Consider the following 27,624-nt stretch of genomic DNA (forward strand, 5'->3'; position numbering starts at 1 on the left):
GGGCACTTTTTAAACTAGCTGAGAGCCATGGTGACTAAACCATATGCTACTAACACAATAAAAGACCAGTAACTCATATTAGGCTGGTTCAAGCTGGGGATTTATTCTCAGCAAGGTTAAATTGTGCTTACTGGTTCTTGGTTAACGTGGTTCAAGAACCCAATGTTTACATTTGTACGTCGTCAATGCAATATAATATCCGCTAGGTGGCACTGTTGTCGTGTATTAATTTATTTCTATATTAACAGGGTTTGGAAGGGGAGAGCGAGGTGGGATCTTTTAGTTATCTCGAGGTTGCAAGGCGGTGTTTGAGCATCTGCCTCCTCTGAAAAATGTAGGCCGTTAGCCTTAAATTTTGCCAACAGCTTCGCTGCATTTCTAAATGGTCGCATCGTATAATCTCAGACATGTTTTAAATCAAGGGCCGTATTAAAGCGGGTGGCAGATTGTGTACATCAGCAGTGATACAGCATATTTACAGTGGACAGCAGCATCCACACTGGGAGCAGGTAGGAAGTGTCACACACACCGGGTGCATGTTTCTCATGCTCCATCTGTGAGGTTTCATACGTGCATTTTGTTGTAATGGCGCGCTGTGTTTCATGCTTTATGCTTGATGACTTCATAATAGCATATGGATTATGACGTCATTGTGCTTCTCGTGGTACCCACTGTTAGCAATAGCCACGCTGACATCATTTGTATCTTCAAATGTATCATTGTGACATCTGTGAAGCATAACTGGATTTTCAATAATTGTTTATTCTGTAAGTCTCAGTAATCGAATCTGCTTCTGTTATGACAGCAAAATTAGCATTATAATACATGATATTCAACCTAATGTAGCATTATGTATACCAACCTTATGTATACCACTTGTCCACATCATAAATGTGACGTTTGCATGAAAATTTGCATTCGAAATGTATGTTTTTATTTATTTTTTTATTTTTAAAAATTATTTTATGTCCCCCTAATTCATTATGCCATTTATGGAGTTTTATTTATGCTTTAATAAAAAAAATTCCCCCCTCATTTTGATATTGTTTTGTTTTTATTACCACTCCATTTCATCACATGTATGCATTTATCATTAGTTAAGCTTGTTACCTTTTAGTTAAAAAGCTTAATTTTTGATTTAATCAAAAATTATATTAAGAAATATTATTAATAGATCCTATAGATACGGTCATCTGCCACACCCTATACACAACAGTATTTTTGCTGTATTAGAGGATCAAACTAGGTTTCAAATGCCTCATAAATATTTATAATACATTTTTCATCATGAATTTATTATACTGCAAGGATAAAACACAGATGGGCCTTAAAATTGTAATTGTGATTTTCACTGCAGCAGTGAATGTTTAACAATTGCCTTTACTGAACAAAGAGTCTAAAAATAGTTCTAGCTACTGTAGTCTCCATACGGCCCTGCTTACACCGGGACAGATGTGCAAAACTGTCGGTTTGTGGTGTAATTATTGTGTCGCAGGACAAAATGGCTGATAAGAGTGACCTAAAAGCTGAACTTGAGCGCAAGAAACAGCGCCTTGCTCAAATCAGAGAGGAAAAAAAGAGAAAGGAGGAAGAAAAAAAGAAGAAAGAGGTAAGATGACATTTAATGAGACTCATTCAGAATGTAGAAAGAATATAACATAACATACTGTATGTGTGTGTTTGCAAACGTGGACAGTCAGAGACACAACAGAAAGCGGAAGCTGCTCCTGAGGACTCGGATTTGGACCGCAAGCGCAGGGAGACGGAGGCCCTCCTCCAAAGCATTGGAATCTCACCCGAACCTCCATTAGGTACAGTACACAGACCACTGGACCGCACTGAAATATCCATCTGCACCGCAACCATCTCACTCAACAATGCCTGCCTCCAAAAACACATCAGAAAGTTGCCTTTTTACCCTTGCCAAGATCAGGCTGTGTTGTATTCTGGGTTTCTTCATGGCTTTGAATGGGACTTCATCCAAACCCCTTATTCTGTAGGCTTTTCCCAGTTTTTTTTTTTTTTTTTGCTTCTTGGATTTTGCATTTTAGCCTTTTTTACCACAATGTATTACTAAAACTGTCAAAATGGTTTTGTAATGGGTAATGTAATTTCTAAGGTTTAACCAACAGACTAGATCTTTTCATCCGCTCATCAAGTCACAAAGATCTTTGGGGCTTTATCAAAGACACTACCTAATGCAAACACGAGGAAGAAACTAAGAAATTTAATTTGTTATTGGTCTATATGAATGATCTCACCCCTGTATTGATTTTGTGAGTCATTGTAATCCCTTTCTCTGCTACTATCGCCATCTAGTGCAGGGCCTTGTACATTACAAACATGGGCTCCATACTCACAACATTACCTTTTTAATGAAATCTAATTGTGTATAGACTTTACATTGTTTAAAAAGTAGCTGGTTAATTTTTGTAAATGAATATTTAATGATCTTTTTGTCTCTAAATAGTGCCGACACCAATGTCCCCATCAAAGTCTATGAGCACCCCCAGCGAGACGGGCAGCCAGGACTCTGTGGATGGAGCAGCAGCTGGCAGGTATTTAAGCAACCTAAATAAATAAATAAATATATATATATATATATATATATATATATATAGAGAGAGAGAGAGAGAGAGACATAAATCATTTGTTTTTACGGTATTTGAGAAACAAACAAAATTTATATTATTATTATTTTTAAGTATTTATATAGACTATTGTTCAAAGGTTTGGATTTGGTAAAATTTATTTTATTGTTTTTGAAAGAAGTTACCAAGTGACCAAATGCACACTGCTTTTATTTAATAAAAATACAGTAAAACCAGTAATATTTTGAAATATTATTACAATTTAAAATAACTGTTTTAATATATATTTTTAAATATGTTTTTAAATGTAATTTATGCTTGTGATGCAAATATTCAGCATCATTACTCCAGTCTTCAGTGTCACATGATCCTTCACAAATCATCCTGATATGCTGATTTGCTGCTCAAGAAACATTCCTAATTATTATCAAATTTGCTTAGTATTTTTGTGGAAACCTTGATATGATTTTTTCAGGATATATTATGGATTTAAAGTAAAAAAAAAAAAAAAAACAGCTTTTATTAGAAATTGTAAATTTTTGTAACAATATAAAAGTCTTTACTGTCATTTTTTGATATATTTCATGTGTACTTGCTGAATAAAAGTAAAAAAAACAACAACAACAACTTACTGATCCTAAATTTTTGAATGATAATGTAAATAAGAAAAAGTGTGTGTGTATATATATATATATATATATATATTAGAATAATTGTATTAATTGTATAATGTGGAACATCCAGGGACATTAAATAAAATTTTAATTGCCATTTTAGAAATCAAATGTTCTGCTCTTTGTTTTACAAAGACTAGAAGTGTTTTGATGTTAATAGCTTGTGTTTACGCATTTATGTAACACAAGTGTGTCATGTTTCTCTGTCTTTTTATATGGGATCAACAGATATAGGTAAGAATCAATGTCTGAGGTTCCTGTTGTGTGTTTCATTTAGTGCTCATTTCTGATTTTCCACTTCACCTGTCAGTTTGTCTCAAGGTATAAAACCTAATTCCACCGGTACTGAAATCAAGAGTTTATGAGAATGCCTGATCAATTTAATGGGCATCTAGAAATTGATCATCAACCAGAGAACTTCCTGTGTGGGAAATATTTGAAAGATATAAGATGATCGATTTTACCATAAGCACCAAAAATAACAACCAAGAGTGTATCAGTGACGGTAGCAGTGAGGGTTGTTAACAGGCTCATTTTTCTTTCTCTGAAATATAGACAGATAGCTGCAGTCATGTGGAAAGGGGAAGGCTGATGCGACTGCTGCTCTGGCCTGTAATTAAGCCTGCGTAATGCAGACGTGCAGCACGTTTGACACATGATGTGTGCGTTTGTCCCTGTCATCGCTCCCTGCAGGGGGCTCGACTCGGCTAACAGTCACTGGACTGAAGTGATATTTCCAAGACTTCATCTTCAGCTATACAGGACCGTTGCCTCATGATAGCATGATAGTCACATAGGTTTTTGTGAGTTGTTTTTGCTCCGACGTCAGGACTGTGTGTTGTAATGGTGTCCCGCTCTAGGTCCGTTCAAACCAAGAACGATTACTATAGGGAAAAGTATTAGCGTCCACATCAGCAGACGATATCGTTCTGTTTATTCTAAGCATGCGCTGTTTATTCGTCCGCCGCTTTAAATGCTTGAGCTTTTAAAGCAGAATAGATTATGATTGTCTGTCCGTTTGAGCTGCACGATTAATCATTAAAAGACCACGATCTCATTCAAACACCCACCCACGCGATCTTATTCCTAAATGACAGCGATTCGTCTGTCTAGTAATAACCTTTGACATGTACAATCACAGGGAACATTCAAATCTGCGTTGGCGCTGAGCCAGAGAGAGCAGTTGTCATGTAAAGGTATGAAACAGCTTCACAAACAGTCTGTTCAACAACACACTATCAGTATCACAGAAGTACTGGGATAAACGTTTATAGTTCGGATATAAACACTGATGTTTACGGTAGCAATCAAAATAGAGTAAATCACATTTTGAAAGTAACTTGATGCTTCAAATAAAGATTGTGTCAATTACATCGATACACCAGTAGGCGGCGACAAGTGACTTGTATAGTCTTTAAATCGTTCATTCAAGAGATTCGTTCAAAAACACTGAGGGGCCGTTTACACAACACCATTTTCAACTAAAAACTTTTTATGTGTTTTGGCTGTTCATTTACATGACAATGGCATTTTGGGGGCCTGAAAACACAAACTTTTGAAAATGGGTTTCAAAGTGCATGTTTTTGAAAACGATACAGTTATTGTCTCCATGTAAACCACAAAAACGCGAATTTGTGAAAACGGCGACGTCATGCGCATGCGTATTACACTTTCAGTGTATAAGCATGTAGTTCTTTACAAAGTGACATCGCCAACTACTGGCCTGGCAGCATAATACAGCGTTTTTAGTTGTTTTCGCTGATCCATGTGAACAGGGATCATTTTGACAATGGTGTCGTCTGTATACGAAAAATGCGAAGGAAAAACTTTTTCATTTTTGGTACATCGTTGTTGTGTAAACGTACCCTGAGGCTGTGTTCCAAATCGCCCCCTATACCCTCATTCACTATTCCCTGTATTGGTCCACTAATATAGTCCACTTGAAGGATTGAATGAAAACGAGTGAGTGAATTCAGACACTGAGTGCGTCGGAAGGGCTGCCGCATTTGCGTAGTTTGTGCTTGCTGTTTAATAATCATTTGAAACTTGCAAAATGGCAGCTCTAGTAGTTAATGAAAAGATTTATCTTGAAATCTGTCATGGAAACTATGTATAAACCTTAATTAAACAATTTAATAATCAGTTAAAAAGGAATTTATACCTGTATGATATTACGCTGTAAGGCTGGGTAAAAAATATCGATTTCTCGATTTTAATCGATTCTCATTTTTACGAACCGATATCGATTCTTAAATCCCAAGAATCGATTAGTCTAGTCTGTTTTCAGTTGATGAATGAGCAGAATATGTAGCGCGCCTCCCATCCAATAAATCGCAATAATCTTTGTGCTTTGTTACTTTTGATATGAAGCAAGGTCTCAGATTTTAAATGACGTCCACCTTATTATGAGATTCAAAAAATAAGTACCGTTTTGGCGCTGTTTATTGTGACGCGACAGATCGCTTTAGCGCCTCAGCTGCAGCACGGAGCGCATGTGAACATCCTCTCCTCCGCTTTAATACCAGTTACAGCGCGAAATAAACACGACTAAACATCTGAAGGTATGTTAAAATATACATTACAACTTACCGAAATCCGTCTCGTGTAATAGCTCAATCAGTGTTTTAACCTCGGAAAGACGTCAATAAAACAGCTTGTAAACAATGTCACGTAATGTCACGTTTACCCCAGAAAAATATAGTGACCATAAACTCATTAGTTAGCTAGAAACGTGTACTCTAGAAAGCAGCATTCTTATAAATAGGCTATTGCTATGCACCATTACATATTCATTATAATTTTTAATGTTCTTCAATATTTAATGCATGTTTGTAAATCAGTTATGACAGCCGCGATTTAAATGTTTATATGTAATTCTAAACTTTATAATAAAAACATCATTGAGTGTAATTTAAGTGTTTGTATAAATAAGTTAATTTAACCTTCAATATTATTATAGTAGTTCCAACTGACTTACATGTGTAGTTTACAGCATTAGTTGAGAGATTTTTTTTCCTCTAGAAAATTTTCCATGTAGGCCTACTGTAACTGAAATACTACATCCAAAATAATCGTAATCGAATCGAATCAAATCGAAAGCATGTGAATAGTAATCGAATCGAATCGTGAAAATTGTGTCAATACCCAGCCCTATTACGCTGTACCCACATTGGACCAGCGGTTTGGAAAGCGGATGGATGATTCAGCTGCGGGCGCCATCTTCTGGCGAGACATGGGAATTCATTCGCCGCGACTCTCAGTGCATTAAGGGTATTCTCTAGCTGTTGAGTGTACATCATTTGTACACTCGTTATTGCGGTGCATAATGGGATTGAATGAGTGCACTTGGACTCCACTACAAATGGCTGTTCCCTCAATTAGTGCTATTTCACACAGCCAAATTCATCCAGTAATGAAAGAAGTGAAGTCTTTATGAGTGAGTCATTGACTCATTCATTCAAACCGATTTATTCTTTTACATTTAGAACGATTTTTAAACTTTATCGTTATAGTTAATGTCCTTGGTGTGAACGGGCCTTAAGCGTCTCTATCTACAACTCTTATCCTCTACCAGGTCAGGGGTCAGTGGGATTAGTAAGAACACAACAGACACACACAATGAAAGGTATGCATCCAAACAAAACCATAACACAGAATCTCATGAACCCCTTTGAAGGGGTTGTGTATTCGCTCTGCTATTAAAGTCAAGGCACACTGTATTTTATTGGCAGCTGAAAAAAGCAGAGCAGTTTAGATCATTCCCCCCGGTGTGACTGCCTGATGCCTGCTGTTACCTTGAGCCTTGACTTCAACAATTCCTCTTGCATGGTTAAATTGGAGCCATTTGCAACGACGTGAATGACAATATGGTTTTTAAATGTCATCACTGGTAAAACAGAGTGTCAGTTTGACACGCTACCTCTCTGACTGTGTAAGTTTAGTGAAAAAAATTAATAGGCATGTTTGTGACTTGTACTGAAGGTTGAAGAAAAAAGTTTACAAGGTCAACACCCCTTTATTACTTGTTCCCATATATGATAAAATATTCACGCTTTGCCTACAGGTTTTGTGGGTGCTGCTGACGCCATAGGTCATGTGATAAATTAAACGTGGTGAATCTAGTACATCCGAATTTCATTCTTACTACACACATTCATACTATATAGAACATACTTTCTCAAAATAAGTTCTTAACCAAATGTAGTACCTGGGCCCTGTCCCAAATGGGATTCACCTAAACACTTGCGTCCTTCCTATGAGTTCGCACTTTCGTGACGTAATGCTGCTTTGATTGATGGGTAGAAGTCTGGTGCAGTGCGGGCTCAGGAAAAGTGTGCATTGATGGGTGCGTATCGACCGCAAAGGGGTCGCTCGCATTCACTCTTCTGAAACCTAAAATGACAATTAGGACACCCTACGGTCTCGTGATCTCACGATCACACGCACATCGGCTATTGTACAGTAAGTCCACAAGACCGTAAGTGCAAATGAAGTGTGCCATTTAGGACAGGGCCCTATGCAGACATATGCGATTTTTGAATACAAAAGTCAAACAGTGAAGGAAAACGTGTTCATTTTTAATTCATTTGAGTGAAGAAGAGACACTTGTATTCTATGGACTGAAAAGTTTATCGAGGATAAAATTATGTGTAAGAGTGGGACAAGCCATTAAACAGGTTATCGCGAGTTGTCAATTATACTAATGTTGCAAATATGCAAATAGGAATGTTAACCTAGGGTTTAGAAATGTACAGTACCATGTCCAAAAAAAAAAAAAAAAAAAAATCCATGGGACTACTATTGAACTTTTTGTAAGGGTATTTATTTTACATTTTATTGTTTTTTGTTCACTTAAGCTGTAAACTAATGGAAGCTTGTTTCCACCACTAAATAAAAAAAAAATACAAAAGGAAATTGCGACTTTTTATCTCACAATTCTGACTTTTTTCTCGCAATTGTGAGTTTTTATCACGCAATTCTGACTTTACATCTCGCAATTTTGACTTTTTTTTCAGAATTGTAAGTTATAAAGTCAGAATTGTGAGATATAAAGAATTGCGAGTTTATATCTCACAATTTTGACTTTATAACTTGCAATTCTGACTTTATAACTTGCAATTCTGACTTTATAACTTGCAATTATGACTTTATATCACGCAATTATGACTTTATAACTCGCAATTATGACTTTAGATCACACAATTATGACTTTATAACTCGCAATTGCGAGAAAAAAGTCAAAATTGTGAGATAAAAAGTCACAATTACCTTTTTTATTTTTTTATTTCATGGCGGAAACAAGCTTCCATAGTAAGCACATCTCATATGTCCATCCCACCATTTAAGATTATAACCTAAGGAAGACTTGGTGACTGTTATCATATGCCCCATGATATTTTAACATCATTTTAAAATAATACATCATCTTCAGTGTTATACATCCCAGTTCTACCATCCATTCTTTGGAAAGTGCATAAACATGAGTATTTTATATGTACATGACACATAAACCTCCTCAGCATTGCTTTGAACTGCATCCCTATGTGTGCTGATTTGATTAGTCCTTTCTCACTGTTCTCCTGGCTTGCATGTGGCGTGTTGTTTGATGGCGTGTGTGCTATGATATTTATGTTTGTGTGTGTATGATGGTGTTGTTTCTGCTGAGGTTAATCTTGCATGTTTTCTCCCTCCTGTCCCCTGCGTGACACCCCCTGCCGCCCCCTCCAGGACCTTGCAGTGGGACACTGACCCCTCTGTTCTTCAACTGCAGGCTGACTCTGAGCTCGGGTATCTCCTCCTCTCTGTCTCTTTCTTTCTCTCTTTTTACTCAAATCTGCTGAACTTTGATATGCATACACATACGCATTTACATGTGCATGTACAAACATTTTTCAACATACAGATGTGTACATGCATTTCTTTGGACACCTATTGGCTTTTTGTGCAGGGGTATGTAAATTAATTCTTGAATTTGAATTGATTGAGCAAACAGAATGCAAAACTGCAATTAGTTTGAAAAAGGAGGTGGAATCAGGGCTGGAAATGCGGGTCCAGGGTGTAAAGGGGGTTCCAGACCTCCAGTTCAAAATGTACTGGCTTTTCATCTTTTATCCACGTAATTGCCTCCAAAAGCTATGCAAATTTAATTAATAAATATATTGGGATTTTGTTCTTTTTAAAATATGTCCCCAACTAGGGTCCCCCCAGTGAATCTTGGCCATTTCCACCATTGAGTGGAATAAAAATTAATTGAAAAAGTTGTCAAGATAAGGTTGGCTTGACAAAGTCTTGATAGATAGATAGATAGATAGATAGATAGATAGATAGAAACACTAAAATTGTGAAATATTATTACAATATTATATATATAGGCTGCATTATGCTCACCAAGACTGCATTTTCTTGATAAAAAATAGAGCAAAACACCAATATTGTGAAATATTATTAAAATGTTTACCATAAAAACATTAATATTGTGAAATATTATTACAATATTAAATATTATTACAATTTAAAAAGAATAAAAAGTTCAAAAGAACAGCATTTATTTTGAAATATTAATCTTTTGTAACATTAGAAATGTCTTTACTGTCAATTTAATGCATCCTTGCTAAACAAAAGCATAATTTTTTTTTTTACAAAAAAGTTGTATTGACCCCAAACCTTTGAACAGTAGCGTGTATATTTTAACATATTCAGTAAATTAAGTTTTGTAAGTCATAAGACAATCAGTGTGTCAGCTCTATAGAATATTTGATTCTGATTGGTCAATCAATGGCATTGAGTATAGGAAAAATATTCTTGTTTAATAACTAAGTCTTTTGCAAGTCAATAAATGTTAGAAAAGCTTATAGGCGTCATCTTATTATAGCTATAGACTAAAGTAAAACATTTTTATATTGTTTATTGTGAGCATTAAACGTTTGATACATGGCTAAAGGCTCAGAAGAAACCGGTTAAAAAGCAAGAAAATGGAAAAGAACCGCATGTAGATTAATAATATATGGATTAATATTATAAAATTGCGGAGTTTGCCTTGTTTTTGATTGTGTTCTAAGTAAGTACCCTTCTAATTTACTGATTTGTACATTGATAATCTACATTTACACATCTGTGTGTGTGTGTGCGTGTGGTATTTCACTGCTGTACTGTAGTGTACCGTTGTGTATGCAACTTTTTCTTTGTTCCTCTTGTTCTCCGTCTTTCTCTTTATTTCTCCTTCTGGCTTGCTCCCTCTATCTCATTCCGCTTTCCTTTTAAGTTTGTCAGGTTCAAGTGTTTTCAGCTGGTCACTCTCCAGCTGTGTGCCCAGGGCTGTATGTGACAGTGATTGATGCCCCATGCCATGTACTGAGAATGCTTTAAACATTACTTCTAGCAGTCAACCGAGGGTCATCCAAACTTACAATATGTTCATGGACCTGAATAATGAGCCCTACAGCATATTAGATGTAACATTGGATTTTATCTTTGTGATGCACTGTATGTATTTTAATGTGCATGCAAGTGTGTGCGCACATGCGTCAGGTTGCAAGACATTCATAGGCTGATTTCTCTCTCCCCAGACGCCGAACGCACAGATTGGGACCTTCTAAGATAACTCAGGTGGATTTCCTGCCCAGAGAGTTGGTGTCCTACTGTAAAGAGACTCAGACACCGCTAGCAGCTCATCAGTCTGAAGGTAGAGAGTTACAGTAATATTCTATACGTTCTGCACTCTGCAGTGTTGAGGATGCTACCTTGAAACTCTACTGGTGTTTGTGAAGCTGCTGGTCATAATTTAAAATGGTTAAAATACATTCAAGTGAAGTACTTAGATACACTGGAAACTACCAACAAAAATCGCTAATTACATTGAAACTATTTAAGATGGCACGGTCTCTTAAAATATGGATTTGAGGTAATATAAGATGATATAATGAGGGTCTCATTTAGAGTGACAGCATTGACAACTTGAACATACAGTAGTGGCCAAAAGTGATGTCCAGAGAGTATATTTGTTTTTAATGACACTACAAGTTTGATTAAACCATTAAAATATGAGGAAAATATTGTATTTTTTTTTTTTTTTTTTTTTAAATATTTTAAATATGAGGGAAGAACAAAATACTAAACTTGGTTAAGGTATTTATCTGACAAGATTATTTGGCAAAAAAGGCAAACTACAGCTACAGATTTTGTTTTTTTATTATGCAATAAACAGTGCATAGAAAAACATAAAGCTCCCAGGAAAAAAGCATACATTGACTACAACATAAATATTAATATTTCATTGGTTCACTCTTGTTTTTGCATAATTTCTTTGTATGACAGCCTGGCCAAAAATGATGTTGCACAATTTGGGATGTTTCATTGCGTTATCACAGTTAAAACAATTGACTCCAAACTCAACTACGCAAGCTCAACTTTATCACATTTTTAATAAGATTTAAATTAAAGGGTGAAGATAGCAATTTTCCTAGACCAGATATCACTTTTGCTCACTACTTGTAGTGGAAGAGTTGATTAATTCCAGTAACACAAATCTTTTGATAACTTCAGCTAAAAACATTCATTTTTGTTCAATAATTTACAGTAATTTTAAAGTGATTAGTATGACAGAGTCGAACGCATAATGATGAACATTTAGCAGCATTTAACTGAAGATTTTACTATAAAAATATATAAAATGCTGTTCTGTGCATTAATTCAAATGAATATGTGAATCATTTTTGAATAAGTTCATTTACATGAACATTCCGATGAACTGATTCACTGAAATGAATCTTTTTAGTGCCCATGTGATTCAAGTTCGTTCAGCTGTGAAGATGTGTGTATAATATAATGTGACATACTTGTATCAGGTCCTGTCTTAGACTGGTTCAGATCCTACTTAAGCAACAGGGAATACTACGTTACACTGGGTACCTACACCTCCAGGCGTTACGTCATTTCTTGTGGTGTTCCTCAAGGCTCAATTTTGGGTCCTCTATTATTTAACCTATACATGCTTCCTTTAGCTGGTGACACGCAACTCTATCTTCCACAATTCAATTTCCACGCTACTTGGACTGCATAAAGAGCATAAAATTGTGGATGTCCCAGAACTTTCTACAGCTAAACAAAGATAAGACAGAGGTACTTGTAATCGGTAATGATTTGCTGAGAGCATCTTGACTCTCTATCAATAAAAGCCAGTAATCGGGCCAAGAACTTAGGAATCGTGTTTGACAGTGACCTCAGTTTTAAAAAAAAACATGTTAGCATTTTTACTAAAACAGCATATTATCACCTCAGAAACATGTATAAAGTACATGACATTCTCTAGCTGACAACCTACGAGCAATCGACTCACTGTGCACTTTTAAAAGGTATCTCAAAACACATTTGTTCACTAGGGCCTTCCTTGATTCATTTTATTGTTGTATTTTATTATCTTTTAATTTATTTATTTTCTAGTATTTTATGTTTTAAAAGGTGCTATATACGTACTTATTTTAACCACTTTATCACACTACATCGCTACTCATTTAAAAGCTACATTTTGAAAAGAGCTGAGCTATTGTCACACTGTTGAAAAATGTAGTTAGTAATAGCATTGCTTTTAGTTAGTTATTCCCCAACTCTTAGCTCTAACCACATGAACTGTGGGAGAAAAAAATAATGCTATTAATCAATTTAAGTTTTCCGGCCAATTACAGTGTGAGGTCATAACCTATGCTTAATTCAATTAAAAATTAATGTAATTAAAATATTTTTTTTCAGTTGTTTTATAAGCACCATTTTACAGCTAGAACTATAATTGCCTGTTGTGTGAAGTGGTATTTATGTAGCGCAAATTCAGACAATTAATTACAAATGTACATGTACTCGCCTTGTCAGTCACTGTTAAGATCTACAATAACTTATTTATGTAGGTTTATCTGTATTCAATCAAAATAGGCAATTTGGGATTTCATGGTAAAACAGCTTAGGACAAGCTCGGAAATTGAAACGGGCTGCTCAGTGAAGAGCTTTGATTTTCATCGCTGTCAGGTGGGCTGTCATCCTGACCGTCTGGATCCGTTGAAGAGCTCCAAACCTGCGTAGATTAAGATTCATTTGACCAGCCGCGGCCTCCATTTCCTGAGAGGGGAGCTAGGGGGACGGCTTTTTTGAAAAGAGATGCCTGCCCATCAGTGGCTCTGCTTGAAACGGCAGAACAGTAATGGCATTGAGTCAGGCTTTAAGTGGATGCAGACGGGTAATTCAAGATGGCTTCTATCATCAGAACATCACTTGGAGTTGTGCCTGCGTCTCTGCTGAGGGCTACCAGTTTACTTTCAGCTTTCTGTTGAGATTGTTGGGTCCGCTATCAGTTCATGTGCATGACATTTCAAAAGATTGGATGTTATAGATGAATCCTTTGTAGAATCCATCTACATTTAAATAGTAATATACCTCCTTAAAGGCACAGTACACCAAAAAATGAAAATTCTATCATTATTCACCCTTGTGTTTGTTATAACATGTATAATTGTATGTCTTGTTTACAACATAAATAAGATATTTTGAAGAATGTAGAAAACCAAACAGTTTTGGTGACCACTGACTTCCATTTGTATGGACAAAAAACAAAAAGAGAGAGAGGAAACACTGAGACATTTTTCAAAATATTCTCTTTTGACAGAATTTTCATTTTTGAGTGAACTATTCCTTTAAAGTCAGGACCTAATAATAATTTTTAATATATATATATATATATATATATATATATATATATAATTTTTTCTATTATTATTATTATTATTATTATATTTTTTTTTTTGCTGGCCTGGGCAGGACAGTAGTTCAGATTTTTTCCTTGCCTTGTCAACATTTTGACAACATAAATAATGCTGCTTTTTGCATATTTTTAGAAACAAATATATAATTTTTATATATATATATATATATATATATATATTGTTTATTATAATATTATATAATAATATATAAAATAATAATATTATATGAGCAATATCACACTGGTAGCCGTGCGATATATATATATAGATATATATATAATAATTTGTTTATATTTATTTATATATATATATATATATTTGTGTGATTTTAAGTTTTTTTTCAGCAAAAAAGAAAATTTACAACAAATATTATTTTAGTTTTTTCATTTGCAGCCTTAACTTGAAATTATTGAAATGCATTTTTTTGCATATTTTTAGAAAAATATTCCAATACCTCATACATATATATATATATATATATATATATATAAAATAAAGTTAAATATATATATATATATATATATATATAACTTTATTTTTTATATATATATATATATATATATATAATTTTATTTTTGTTTAACTTGTTTAATTTTAATTAGCAGAAAAGAATATTTACAACAAATAATTTATTAGATTTTTCATTTGCAGCAGTAACTTGAAATTATACAGCTTAAATATGTTATTTAGAACCATGGTCATATTATTTAGAACAGCAATATTCAAAAATTAAGCTTGCATGGCACAAAAACAAAAAGATATAGTGACATAGCAACATCGGCCATTCTTTTTGTTGAATCCTGAATAAGTAGAATTCCTTTAAATGGTTAAATAGTAAACCCGTACCTCATGTAGCACGAGACCATATTAATAAAACTCCTCGAGTTGATTGATTTATGAAATGTGAAAGTGCTTAATCAAAGCCACTTTTGCTTGTTTGTAAAAGAATAATGTCAGGATATTTCTCCTTATTAGTTTAAGTGTGGTTCCTACCACAAAGACTTCTTGGCTTCTACAGTCGTTAACTCGACACAGCAGTCAGCACCGAGTCGCTCTCTTCCACAAGTGCACTCTAATGTACTCCATTGGCTTCAATCATATATCTGAAGCCAATCATATTTAAAGCGTCATATTTCAATTACATTTTTAAATTTATAGCCTTGTTAAAATGAAGCTCACATAGAGCTCGGCTAATTTGATTGCATCCCCCAGACTCGGGAGCCAGGCCTGGTATAAAATGCAGATGGTTTGAAAAGCACCCTAAACATCTCCATATGGACGGGACCCCCTAACAAGCGGCTTTTGGTGTATTTGCATAACATGGCTGGTAGTCGTGATGTGAAGCACATCTTTTGCTATTTGGTTTCCTCTTATTTGCAAGCGGTGCACAAAAAACGACACACAGGCTTTACCTCGCTTCTCTCATTCCCCTCGATCTCATCTTCTTTTTTTCCATCTGCATTTCGCACCAGAATCACTCCATCCTCTCACGGCTCCTTGATCCCTACGTTGGCAACAGCTGCTTGCCATGTGATTGGAGACTTCCTGTCATTATAACTGATGTGTTTTTATTCTTTCCACTTCCTTGAAGCCTGATCAGAATTAAAATTGCTAGTGGAATTTCCTGTCAAGGCAGGTCATTTATTCAGCAAGTGCAACCGCTGACAAGCCTTTGATTGGCCGTTGCCCTTAGCGCTCGCACTCTGTACAGTTTATTTGTTTTTTCCTCTCGGCCTACAGATGCAGGCCGGCCTCACAGCTGTCTGTAGGTACAGGTTGTCTGTGCAGGGGAGACCCTGCCCCTGTGAGACCTCTCACATGGGAAAGAGAGAGGAAGTTTTAATAGGTCTTTCCACCACCTGCTACAGCTTGCATTCTGTGTTTGTTCAGGCCGGTGCAGAGATTTCGTCCATTGATTGGTGAAACTAAACAGATGCCTTTTTTCCTTTTCTTTCTTTTAGTTGGGGGGATCCAAGAACCGCCCAGGTGTTAACCCCCCACCCCCATCCCCGAGACTGCACTATAACACTGTCATGAAGGCCAGCAGTGCCTGCAGAGACCCTTGTACCAGCAGCAGCCAGCATGTAGTTTAAAGGATTTTTTTTTTATTTTTCTAAAAAAAAAAATTAAAACTATATACTTTTTAACCACAAATGCTCGTCTTACACTGCTCTGTGATGCGCCACACATTACGTAGTTACATTGGAAAGGTCATGCGTGACGTAGGTGGAAGTACCGCGGTAGGGCGAAAAACTCATAAATAATAAATAAAATAATAAATCTTATTTTCTCCTCCAACTTCAAAATCGTCCGACATCGTCGTTTTACTTTTTTTTTTTTTTTTTTTTTTTGTAAAGGCCGTTTGACTTAGTCTTTGCACAGTCGCTTTGTAAACACTTGCTCGGTACTTCCACCTATGTCACGCGTGACCTTTCCAACGTGATTACGTAATGCGTGGCGCATTGCAGAGCAGAGCAAGATGAGCATCTGTGGTTAAAATGTATATAATTTTTAATTTTTTTTAAAAAATGACTTCGTTTCGCTAGATAAGACCCTTATTCCTCGTCTGGGATCGTGTAGAGCCCTTTGAATCTACACTGAAACTGCAATTTGGACCTTCAACCCATTGAAAAAAGTTACATGGTGCACCTTTAAAATATTCTTATTTAACATTATAAATGTCTTTGATAAATTTAATGTATCCTTGCTGAATAAAAGTATTAATTTCTTTCAAAAATAAAACTGACCCCAAATTTTGAACAATATGTTCTTTCAATGTTTTGATCACCATTCACTTTGATTGTATGGACAAAAACATGATCCTTTAAAAATTTAGCCATCATCTTTTTATTCAAACCAGCGAGTCATTTGTTTCTTAAAGGGAACCTATTATGCCCCCTTTTACAAGATGTAAAATAAGTCTCTGATGTCCCTAGAGTGTGTATGTGAAGTTTTAGCTCAAAATACCCCACAGATTATTTTTTATAGCATGTTAAAATTGCCACTTTTTGGGGGTGAGCAAAAACGCGCCTTTCAGTGTGTGCCCTTTAAATGCAAATGAGCTGCTGCGCTCGGCCTAAGAGGGGGCGGAGCTTCAGGAGCTAATTCTCCAGTGTCAGGACGCACTATAATGCGAAATTGCGAATATATGCTGCATGGAGATGGAACAGGTATAGTTTAGTTCAATTACAGTTATAACTTATATTGTCTTCTTGTTTTTATCCACTATATTAGAACAAGCCTGTTTACCGATATAACGTTTATTGTACGTCACACAAAATGTTTTCACTCTAGAAAATCACTGTAAGAGCTTAATAAAACACAGTGCAAGTGTGCATTAAAATATTATCCATAAACTCACACTCTCTTCCTTGCATTATCATCAACATACATAGCGAATTACACAGAAACACTCGTTACAACTAAAAGTAAACAAATATATAAAGACCTTATGCCTTTTCGGGTGGTGCTTAATAAACTCCCTTAATAGAACTCGCTCAGGGCGGTTCTATGTTAAAACGGCAGTGTCTGTCAACATCCGTGGGCGGGGCCTGTGGCTAATGTGACATCACATTGACAGGAACCTGCAAACGGCTTGTTCTGAGACACTGCTTATGATTTATGGGGATTAAAAAAAAGGAGTGGTTGGATTTTTATCATTATAGGGTGGTTGTGTACACACACTGCCAACACACATTTATGTCCAAACACCATGCAAAAGTGAACTAGGTCCCCTTTAAGTTCTGATGCAATAACAGAAATAAACAGCAAGTTTCAGGATTTTTAGAACATCAAAAACAAGAAATGTAAAATTAATGAGAAATATTTAGGATTCTATATTATGTCTAGGTCACTAATCAGTCAAATTTGAGACACTAATCATGCAAACTCTTTTGTACAAAAGGTCAGAAGGTCGTGCTTTCTCTAAAGTTTTTGGCTCAACACACTCAGTCTAAAAGTTCCTTGATGGATCCAAAAAGTGCTTGGCGTGCGTTTGTGTTCATCAGCTGCTTGTGATGTTTTGTTGACCCCAATTTAGCCCGCGATGCAGGTTTAGTCACGTGCAGGTTCAACCTATGTGTTTCCAGCAGTATCTGATCCCTTGATAGACACAGTTTCATAAAGATTTTTGCTGGTGGTCAGGGAAAACCTAGCGGAAATGAATGCCAAACCTGTTAGCCAGTGGTTCATTTGTGGTTTAAAAGCCTTCCAGATTTCACCATCAGAGGCAAAAGACCTTAAAATGACACGATTGTGAAACAACAGCACTGGATGTGTGTAGGATGTAGTCATGGCTCAGCAGGACTGGTCACTCAGGGGTTGTGACCCATCTGAACTTTTGACCCCTCTGAGAAGCCTACTCTCTCAAGCTGTAGTTTGTCTCACATTGGTCTAAATGTGTGTGACTCTGTTTAGGGAAATGTAATTTAATGAACTGTTTGCTTCCGTCTCAGCTTTGCTGTAATGAATATGACTAGTGTGATATGTGTCTAGGTTCTTGTCTATTGGTTGGTCGGAGATCTGTCTCTGCTAAGTGTACATTGTTCTTCACTCAATCGAATTACTTGCCAATCACTGAACGCCATATTCAAGGCTCCAGTGGGCTCTCGGCGACATAATTTGTATTAAAGGACAGGCTTGTAATTCATAAAGGGTAATGGGAGTGGTTAGCATTGCAAAGGCATGGCTCATCCACTAGACAGTGCGTAAGTGGGTTCTGGGAAAGTTGGCTATCCAGTTATATATACTTTCCTCTGGTTCTTTGTCATTGTTGGTGTAACGTTTAACACTGCATATTTGGAGAAAATGACCCCTGAAAATTTGGCATCGTTGAGTGGAGCAAAGGTAGTGATTAAATGTTAATCTGTAAAAACAGTTTATAAATGAACGCATTAGATCTTTTGAGTCAATCTGTTCTGAGAGGAAACAGTTTTTCATCCAAAGGGATAGTTCACCTAACAATGAAAATGTCATTATTCACTTATTCTCGTGTCATTTCAAGTCTTTCTCAGGACACCAGTCTGCCACGCAATAAACAACAAAAATAAAGCAAAATAGTAAATTCTCGCAATCAGGGTTAGGCAAAAAGACATCAAAATGTATTTTAAAATTAAATACCAAATACCTTCATTTTAAGTGTATTAAAATAAACTACAAAATACAGCTGCCACATCATGTATCAAAATAAACTACTGTATTTTTGTATTTTAAAAATACTAAAAAATACTTTTACAAGGGAGCATGAAATTTCATTGCAAACCTTCCATCATTTAGCCTGTTTGATCTATCCCTTCACCATTACACATGACTCAGTTGATAAAGTAAACAATGTTTGATAGCTTTTCTTTGCCTGAGTCATGCAATAAATCTGACATATGCAACCAGTTAAAGGCACAGTATGTACAGTAGGATTTTTGGATTAAAATATATTATATTACATTATCCCAAATGTTTCCAAGAATGTTTCAATCCAGAGAAATAAGCAGTTTTAACCAGGACACGGGCTGTGTCCGTGCGTCGCCTATCAATGACATCATACCAGCGTTACCTTCGATTTCTGGTTTTATTTTGTAAAAACCATGGAAACACCAAAGAAAACTAATCATGTTATATAGCTTCTTGTTTAAATCTCGTTTTCTTGATTTACCGCGAGTACCATGTTTTACCATGACTAATATCGATCTAGCTTACTGCAGTGTGCCACAAGTGTCTCATAGCAGCCGCCGAGCGAACGCAGATTAGCATTATAACAACTTTCAACACAAATGTATCTAATATGATAAACAGCGCTGCGTTACCCCACATACACTAAACCGGCGACTGTGGCATAATAAAAGTTCCACTGCTCTCGAGACATGTGTCGCGTTCGTCTCTCATTAGCAATCACTCCAGCGGTCTCGTTCAGCTCCAACATCACTCGGCCCTGCTCTGCTTCGTACTACAATAATGTTAATACTCTCAATCATAAACATGATTTCTGACTGAGTCCCGTCCCGATTCTTTTCCGCTGGCTGTAGACGTGAAGACAACACATCCCATGATTCCACAAAAACAAGGATAAGTGACCTCTAGTGGCGAAAATTTACATATTGTGGCTTTAACAGATCAAATATTCACATATCCCTGTGATCTCCCAGATGAAGGTTAGTTTTAAAGTAACCCACAGTTTAATGTTTAACAGTTTGCAAATGACTCATAATTGTATCCTAATTTAGTTATTTGGTGTTTGGTAACGAAGGGCCTACTTTGCATCAGCAACACTGACTCAATGACAAACAAGTCATTCATAAGAAGACAACTGATGGCACCTGTATTCATAGCACTAATTAATCATTTGATTGTTAATCATAAATATAGGGGGCTGCTGCTCGATATAATAGTTTTCAAGAACATTTTGCAAATTGGTAAACTATTTAATCTAGGCTATTAAAACGAACACCAAAACTTAACTATTGAGTAGGCACCAATCAGAGGCCGCATGTCATCATGTAGACTTCTTACAAAGTATTTTACAGTATATTTAAAAACTACAAAAATACAAAACACTGAAGTATTTTGAAATGAACCATGTAATTTTAAAGACATTATAGCGCATTTTAAGCGATATAAATCATAACATGATTTTGCAGGAATTATAATCAGGCGCTAAAAATACTACCCATTAAAAGTCTGTTTAACCAATGGGATCACTTGGGGTCCTAAAAGAGACCCGATTCCTGGGGGGGACTTGATTTGTCACGACACCGCCAATGTCCCAAAATGGCACTGACATCTTGTACTGATTCGGGACTGCGCAGTAGTGAGCATGAAGTGGAGCCACGCACTATCAAGGCCCCACCCACACTCCCGCAGAATCAGTTAGTACGGTTTACTGCAGAACAATTCATGTCGGTGTGAAATAAACAGTTATGGAAATGTTATATATTAAAGTTAAAGCTCCAATCTCCTCCTGAAAATCCCAAAAAAAGTCTGTTGGTGCCTCAGTGACTACTTCGCTCAACGAAGCTGTCAATCACATCTCATTAAATTACATGGAGAGGGCAGGGTTTATGACCTATACTGGGACCAACCTCCTGGGGGCGATCAAGACGCTTTGGCTTGTGCGGCACACTTGGTCCTATCAATGAAATGAGGTCCAAATCAGCAGAGCTCAGATCTACAAGAAAGCTACAAGACTTGAACTGGCTTTGCAGGCTCTACCGCTAATTACCATCAACCGATAAGAACTGTTACTGTTAAAAATAGTATTTCAGCTGTGCAAAGGTCTTCTTGCCAAATAGCGAGGCCTAAGGTTGATTCAAAACCATAGAACTTTGTTGCAACCGTTACGATACCGAATTTTGTAATTTCTTTACTGCACTCGGTCACCCCTGTCCTGGAAACCATCTCAAGGAAGTTGAACAGTTCAGAAGGTCATGGAAATGATGTGGTTCTTTGTTTCTCACAATCTCTCTCTTTCTCTATTTAACGCGTGCACATACATTTGTGTGTGTGTGAGTGAGTGTGTATTAGGCTTCTTTTGCTGGAATTTTTCAGGGCCATTAGCACTGGGGGTCTCCAGTGGGAAGTGGTGATTCACTTTTTTACAGTCACTTTTTTGGTAAACTTGTGGTGGTCCTGTAATGGTTCCTAATTGCAGGCAAACTGAGTTCTAACTAACTGCTAATCTGAAAGACATTACAGAGACTTTGCAGAGACCACCGTAACCAAGCTGTTGAAAACAACAGAGCGAATGCCAATTGATCCCAGCCGAGCATATTGACTCAATTAATTAATTGAGTTATCGGGTCAGTGTTTGACCACTGAATATCTCAAGAGTTGAAATAATCATAGTGTTTGATGGCAGAGCAAACTTTATTAACATTCAGGCTAATTGAGATTATAATGATTTTTTTCAGGTCATTCTCAAGAGCAGCCATGAATGATGCTTGAAAGGGGGCCTAATTTAACCACTTACAAATATTTTGTGTTCTGGCACATGTATTTAATATCACCTTGACAAACAGTTTTGCCTTGTAGAGAGTGTGTTGCATTTGGCGTCTTACGTATGGCAGATTTTGTGATAATTGTAGTCAAGGCTTTTGCCCATAGCCTTGCCATTCGGCACCAGCTCGCCCTCAATCGCTGACGTCTGGGTTGAGCCGGGCGAATGGGTCACATATGGAAGCGCTTCATGCCTGCGTGTTGTTTTAGCTCTTTTATACAAGAGAAAAGCTGAGGGTGTCAGTGTTCACAAAACTAAAGGTTAGCCAAAAATTCACTTTCATACAACAGTGGTTGCTATTTCCCCTCCATCTCCGTCCCAGGGAGCGTCATGTCGCATTTAGATACTGTTACATTTACTCTCTTTTGATCTGCGATGTCAAAATTAATTGGTGGCATTAGAGGGGATGTCTGTCTTTTCTCCCTTTGCTCTGTGCTGAAATGCTTAGACTTTGAATTCATTGCCATCATCTGACTCTGGTTTCAAGCCCAAAAAGGCCTGAATCCCAAATGGTTTGGATCGAGGCGGGATGCCAGTCAAAAAAAAACTGATATCAGACAATACAGTGTCTTTCACAGTAGGTGGACCATGCCAATCTGGACCCAGATGATTACAATTTTCCTCTCTTACCGCCACATAATAAGATACATGAAACCACCTCAGCCAAAAAATCGGCCTGTGTCCATGGAGCAACTATAATAATATTTGCCGTCTGATGTGTTGAACATCAGATGGGATACTGTTTCATTCCTCTGAATGGTTAAAGTTTTTCCATGTAGCACACAAAATTTGAAAGTCCCATATTCCCCAGGAACTTCTAAGATCATTGTGAAGTCAGGTGAGGTGGTGTGCAGGTCTGGGTGGTCCTGGGATTGCTGCTCCAGAGGGTTTCTATTATACAAGCATTTCAGTTCTGCATGAAAAAAAAAAAAAAATTATATATATATATGTTTTTAAAAGAAGTCTTTTCTGCTCATCAAGGCTGCATTTATTGGATCAAAAATACAGTAAAAAGAGTAATATTGTGAAATTTTATTACAATTTAAAATAACTGTTTTATATTTTAATATATTTTAAAATGTAATTTATTCCTGTGATCAAATCTGAATTTTCAGCATCATTACTCCAGTCTTCAGTGTCACATGATCCTTCAGAAATCATTCTAATATGCTGATTTGCTGCTCAAGAAACATTTCTTCAAATTATCAGTGTTGAAAACAGTTGTGCTGCTTAATATGTTTGTGTAAATAAGAGTCTTCTTTCAAAATCATGAAAAAAATCTCACCAACCCAATATCAGAGAGAGGTAGATGAATAAATCTATATATCTATCTATATATATAATGTATATGAGTGTGTGTATATACATGTACGTGTGTGTGTGTGTGTGTGTGTGTGTATATATATATATATATATATATATATATACACACACTATATATACACTATATATACAGTATATACATTACCTACAAGAACTTTGTTTACCTTTGTTTGAGGTGTCTCTGATTAAGCAGGGAAATTTTTGGGTGATTTTAGCTATAGTAAATGTAAATCTTCAAAAATTATATTTATAAGAAAGTTACATTATATAATAATTTATTTAATGCAATTTTATGGAACAAAATATTAGTGTCTGATTGAATGAGTTGTTTTGGTTATGTCCTACAGGGGACATTAGGGGGCACTCTTAGCACATCAACATAATAGAAACTACAGAAGCCTTCAGACTTCTGCTCCTATGAGAAACCCATGAATCGTGTACTTACAGTAAGAAAATTACATGATATACTTTATTAAATAATTTAAATGCCATTCCAGGCTATTTCTCATGTATTCCAGTTGTATGAATTGCAGTGTATTTCACTGCTGAACGATATTAATCGGTTTATTTTATCACAGAGCTTGTGATAAATTTCTTGTTCTTAATTCTGGATGAAAACATGACTTCTTTGAGACAAATCTATCTAAGTGCTAAAATCTTGAAATCAATTTTAACCAATATGCCATCTCTGTTTTGTGACTTGTTGAAAAGTGAGTTTAGCTCATTGCTTGGGTTGAGTTGCTCATTTTGACAGGCTAGGGTTTGGAAAGTTTGAAGTCATGAGGTTTAATCATGCTCTGTGGCCAGTCTGTGCATGGCGTGGCATGATGACTCCCTTAAAGATGTGGTTCTGGGAGCAGGCCAGCTTCACTGGCACCACATTTGCGGGCCAGAGACCCGTTGCATAATGTAGGTTCATTACCAGACCAGAGTCTTGGTAGGTCAGGAATATGGGATCTGGAACAGTAGACGTTCAGTAAAAGGAGGAACTAATCATTTTCATTAGAGTTTGTGATTAATGTCAGCGTGATGCTGTAAGGGATTCATTTCACATCACATATAGAATTTAATTGTCTGGGATATTTAGACAAACTAAAAGACTTGGAGGTTTTGGGAGGTAATAGAGCTTTTTTTATGCAACATTGTTTCAGTGGACAATTATTGTGACTTAGTTTGAATAAAAGAAATGTAATCTATTTGTGTGTGTGTGTGTGTGTGTGTGTGTGTTAAAAAATACTGAAGTAGGCAATCAACAACAGCCAAACAAGTTAGTTTAGTTTAGTTTGGTCGGATGGATAATGGAAGCCTGTTTGTGTCGGTCTAATATAGTATCTTGTTTCTTATTGTTTGAATTAGCGGTTTGAAATGGCATTTAACAATGTGCTAAGTGTCATGTTCTGTTCTGATTAGTAATAAGAGTGTATTTCCTAGTTAATATCCATTTACTACTTTTTATACTTGATTCATAACACTAACTGTTTAAATATGACAAAAGCTGAATCTAAAATATATACAGTAAATGTATTTTAATATTGTATTACTATCAAAGAACTGCCAAAAAATCAAGTGAAATGTAATTTCAATAGAAATATTTGGTTTAGATTTTAGAAATAATTTAGAATTTGGAAAAAATAATGGTTTTGTCTAATTCTATCAAAGTTTAACAAAGAGAGGAGCTCGCACACATAATAGTAGAAGATTTCTTACTAAAAAAACTTTATTTAGAGGCCAAATGCAAAGACAAAACATTGTATTCGATTTACTTCTGTGACAACACTGATGGGAATGTAAATCGAAAACATTTTCTTTGCATTTGGTCTCTAAATAAAGTTTTTTATTTAGAGGCCAAACAGTTTGTCTGAGAGACTTAAAACCTTTTAAAACTGATTCAAACTTAAAACTACTTCAAATTTAAATCCTTTAAGCTTTTAAAATGTCTTCACACTTAAAAGCTTTTTAAACGAACTTTCTCTCTAAACGATTTTACACTTCAGGGTTTTACAATTACTTCAAACTTTCAGGCTAGGCTTTCTCGAACCAACATCAAAGTTTGTTTTTAAGTATTTTGTCTAAATAACTTGGATTAAAAGTTTAAATATGATGAAAGTTAACTCTAAAATAAGTACAATAGTATGTATTTATATATTTTTTACTATCAAAGAACTGCTAATAAATCTATTAAAATGTGAAAAATATATGTTTAGATGTTTATTGGATATGTTAATAAAAATTGTCTTGAAATAATTTTGTTCAAATCAACTATATAAATGTTTACACACTATAAAATGAAGATCCATTAAAATAGTGAGAAGTACTATAAAATGGTGAAATACAATCTCAGAACTGTAGGAAGGTGGTAACTTCCCCACACACTAACACATTATTTAAAATATTCAGTCCGGTCTGAAATCTCAAATCTAAAACATTTCCTGTGCACGTTAGCAGCGCTTCAGAGAAGATATCTGTTCAAAGTGCTCACTTTCTTTATCTCCTGACTCTGAACATTTCCAGACCCCAGAGTGCGTCTCACTCTCCGAGGGGAAGGCAGGCCTGTGCCGCGTGGCCTTGGGCTAGAAGATAGCGGTACTCTAAAAAGGACTTCATGATCAATCTCAGCCGTTTGTCATAATGATGTCATAATGATGACAAACGAGAATGATGAGGAAGGCCAACAAAAGGCCGTGCCCAAATGTGAAGTTGCTTTTCCAGTAAAGAGTCAAAGCATTATTCGCCACAACAGCAAACTTTGAAGATCCTCAGAACGGGCTTCAGAAGAGGAGAAGAAAGATAAGGGTTGCTATGATTTATGTGTATGGTTTGATGAGCTGCATTCAGTGCATTTCAGTGTTTGTTTCTACCATTTGTCATTGTGCTATTGATTCTTTATTTTACCAGGAAGACCCCACTGAGATAAAAAATAATCTCTTCTTCCAGGGAATTCATTCATCTACCCCTCTCTGAAGTTTGAGTCATTATTATTAGATTCAAATTTATTGTCATTCCCCTAGCAGAGCCAATGATATACAGCAACTAATTAGCTGTGCAAGTAGAAATATAGCACATAAATAAACTATGGTAAACTGTAAATTAGCTGACGTGACGGGTCATTTTTTTGTCCAAAGGCCTTAATAATGATAAAAAACAAAGATATGACATCCGAAGTATGTATGGTAGTACAACTAGATCTCTATTATTGAATCCCAAAGGTTTTAATTATATTTTGCTACATATAAAGGTATTTTAAAGATTTTGTAATAAATGTATATATTTTTGTACATGCCATTTTTTATTATGGCATGATTTTATATCATCATATATTAACATGGTAAAAGTCGTTGCTTTGTTATGAGAAAGAATGTAATTGATGTCATTCGGAGTAACCAATATAAAGGGACCATTTTGGATCAAGTAATGCGGTCAGTATCATGTGACAGGATGTGACATCATTCAGACACCTGCAAAGGACAACATGGTCGTGAAGCAAAGTATCTAAGTAACTTTTTGAAAAATTCATGTTTTCACTTGCTCATACGCATGTCCCAAAACATCAGGTCATTCGGTACAACCGCTATAAAACATGGAAAATGTTGTAATATTTAAAAAAAACTTGTACTAAATATAAAATGTTTAGTTGTCCTTTTGTAATCTAGCTAGCAAGCTAGCTAGCCAGATATCAGCCTGTTAGCATTGTTTGAAAATATCGTCATTCGGTAAAACCGAAATTTTGGTTAAAACGAATGACTTTTGGAGACAAATTTTGTCCATATTGTAAAAAATGACAAAAGCAGTGTTAAATGATTTATAAAAAACACATGATCTCATTGTTAACACTTAATAAATCTTCAAAATTAATTATATCTCCATTATGTTTTTTTTTTTTACACTTTTAAAAACCTTATTCGTCAATGATCCATATACATATAATTATTTTTACAATATTATAACAAGTCTGTGCTTGGTGTGAAAGATGTTATGATTTTACTTTGGCACTTTTATTTGGACTCTAAATAATTCCATTTTTTTCTTTCTGAGTTGTAGCTGCAGGGGCGGAAATGGCATGGCTGGTTTGTCAACCATCCGTGTGGTTTGTAGTTATGAAATGCAAACGCTGTATCCACAGTCATGGGCTTTCACACAGCTGCAGGAGGCCGTGAAGAGTGTCAGCTCAAGGACCTGACTCCACTCTGGCCTGTGCTCTGTGTGTTTGATGAGCAAGTAGCCAGGAGTACAAGTACTCTCTCCACAGCTTTTTTTCCATCTGATTTCAGAAGACAGTCTCACACTCTCTGTGTGCGTCTGAGTGAGAG

General features: G+C 35.9%; 1 protein-coding gene across 5 annotated transcripts in view; it reads left to right on the plus strand.

Moving 5' to 3' along the window:
* The first annotated feature begins 234 nt into the window (after nt 1-234).
* LOC127501261 (cytoplasmic dynein 1 intermediate chain 1) overlaps nt 235-27,624 on the plus strand; it is an 83,472-nt gene continuing 56,082 nt past the window's right edge. For 3 of the 5 annotated variants that reach the window (XM_051873185.1, XM_051873189.1, XM_051873186.1), the window contains exons 1-6: nt 235-509; nt 1,496-1,609; nt 1,697-1,811; nt 2,471-2,558; nt 8,993-9,052; nt 10,831-10,946. In XM_051873185.1, coding sequence (XP_051729145.1) covers nt 1,502-1,609; nt 1,697-1,811; nt 2,471-2,558; nt 8,993-9,052; nt 10,831-10,946 — 487 coding nt within the window. In that variant the 5' untranslated portion in view covers nt 235-509; nt 1,496-1,501. The remainder of the gene's footprint in view (nt 510-1,495; nt 1,610-1,696; nt 1,812-2,470; nt 2,559-8,992; nt 9,053-10,830; nt 10,947-27,624) is intronic. The other 2 variants (XM_051873187.1, XM_051873188.1) reach the window with 1 other exon arrangement.

This window comes from Ctenopharyngodon idella, chromosome 19, assembly GCF_019924925.1.
Source record: "Ctenopharyngodon idella isolate HZGC_01 chromosome 19, HZGC01, whole genome shotgun sequence".
Classification (NCBI taxonomy): Eukaryota; Metazoa; Chordata; class Actinopteri; order Cypriniformes; family Xenocyprididae; genus Ctenopharyngodon; species Ctenopharyngodon idella.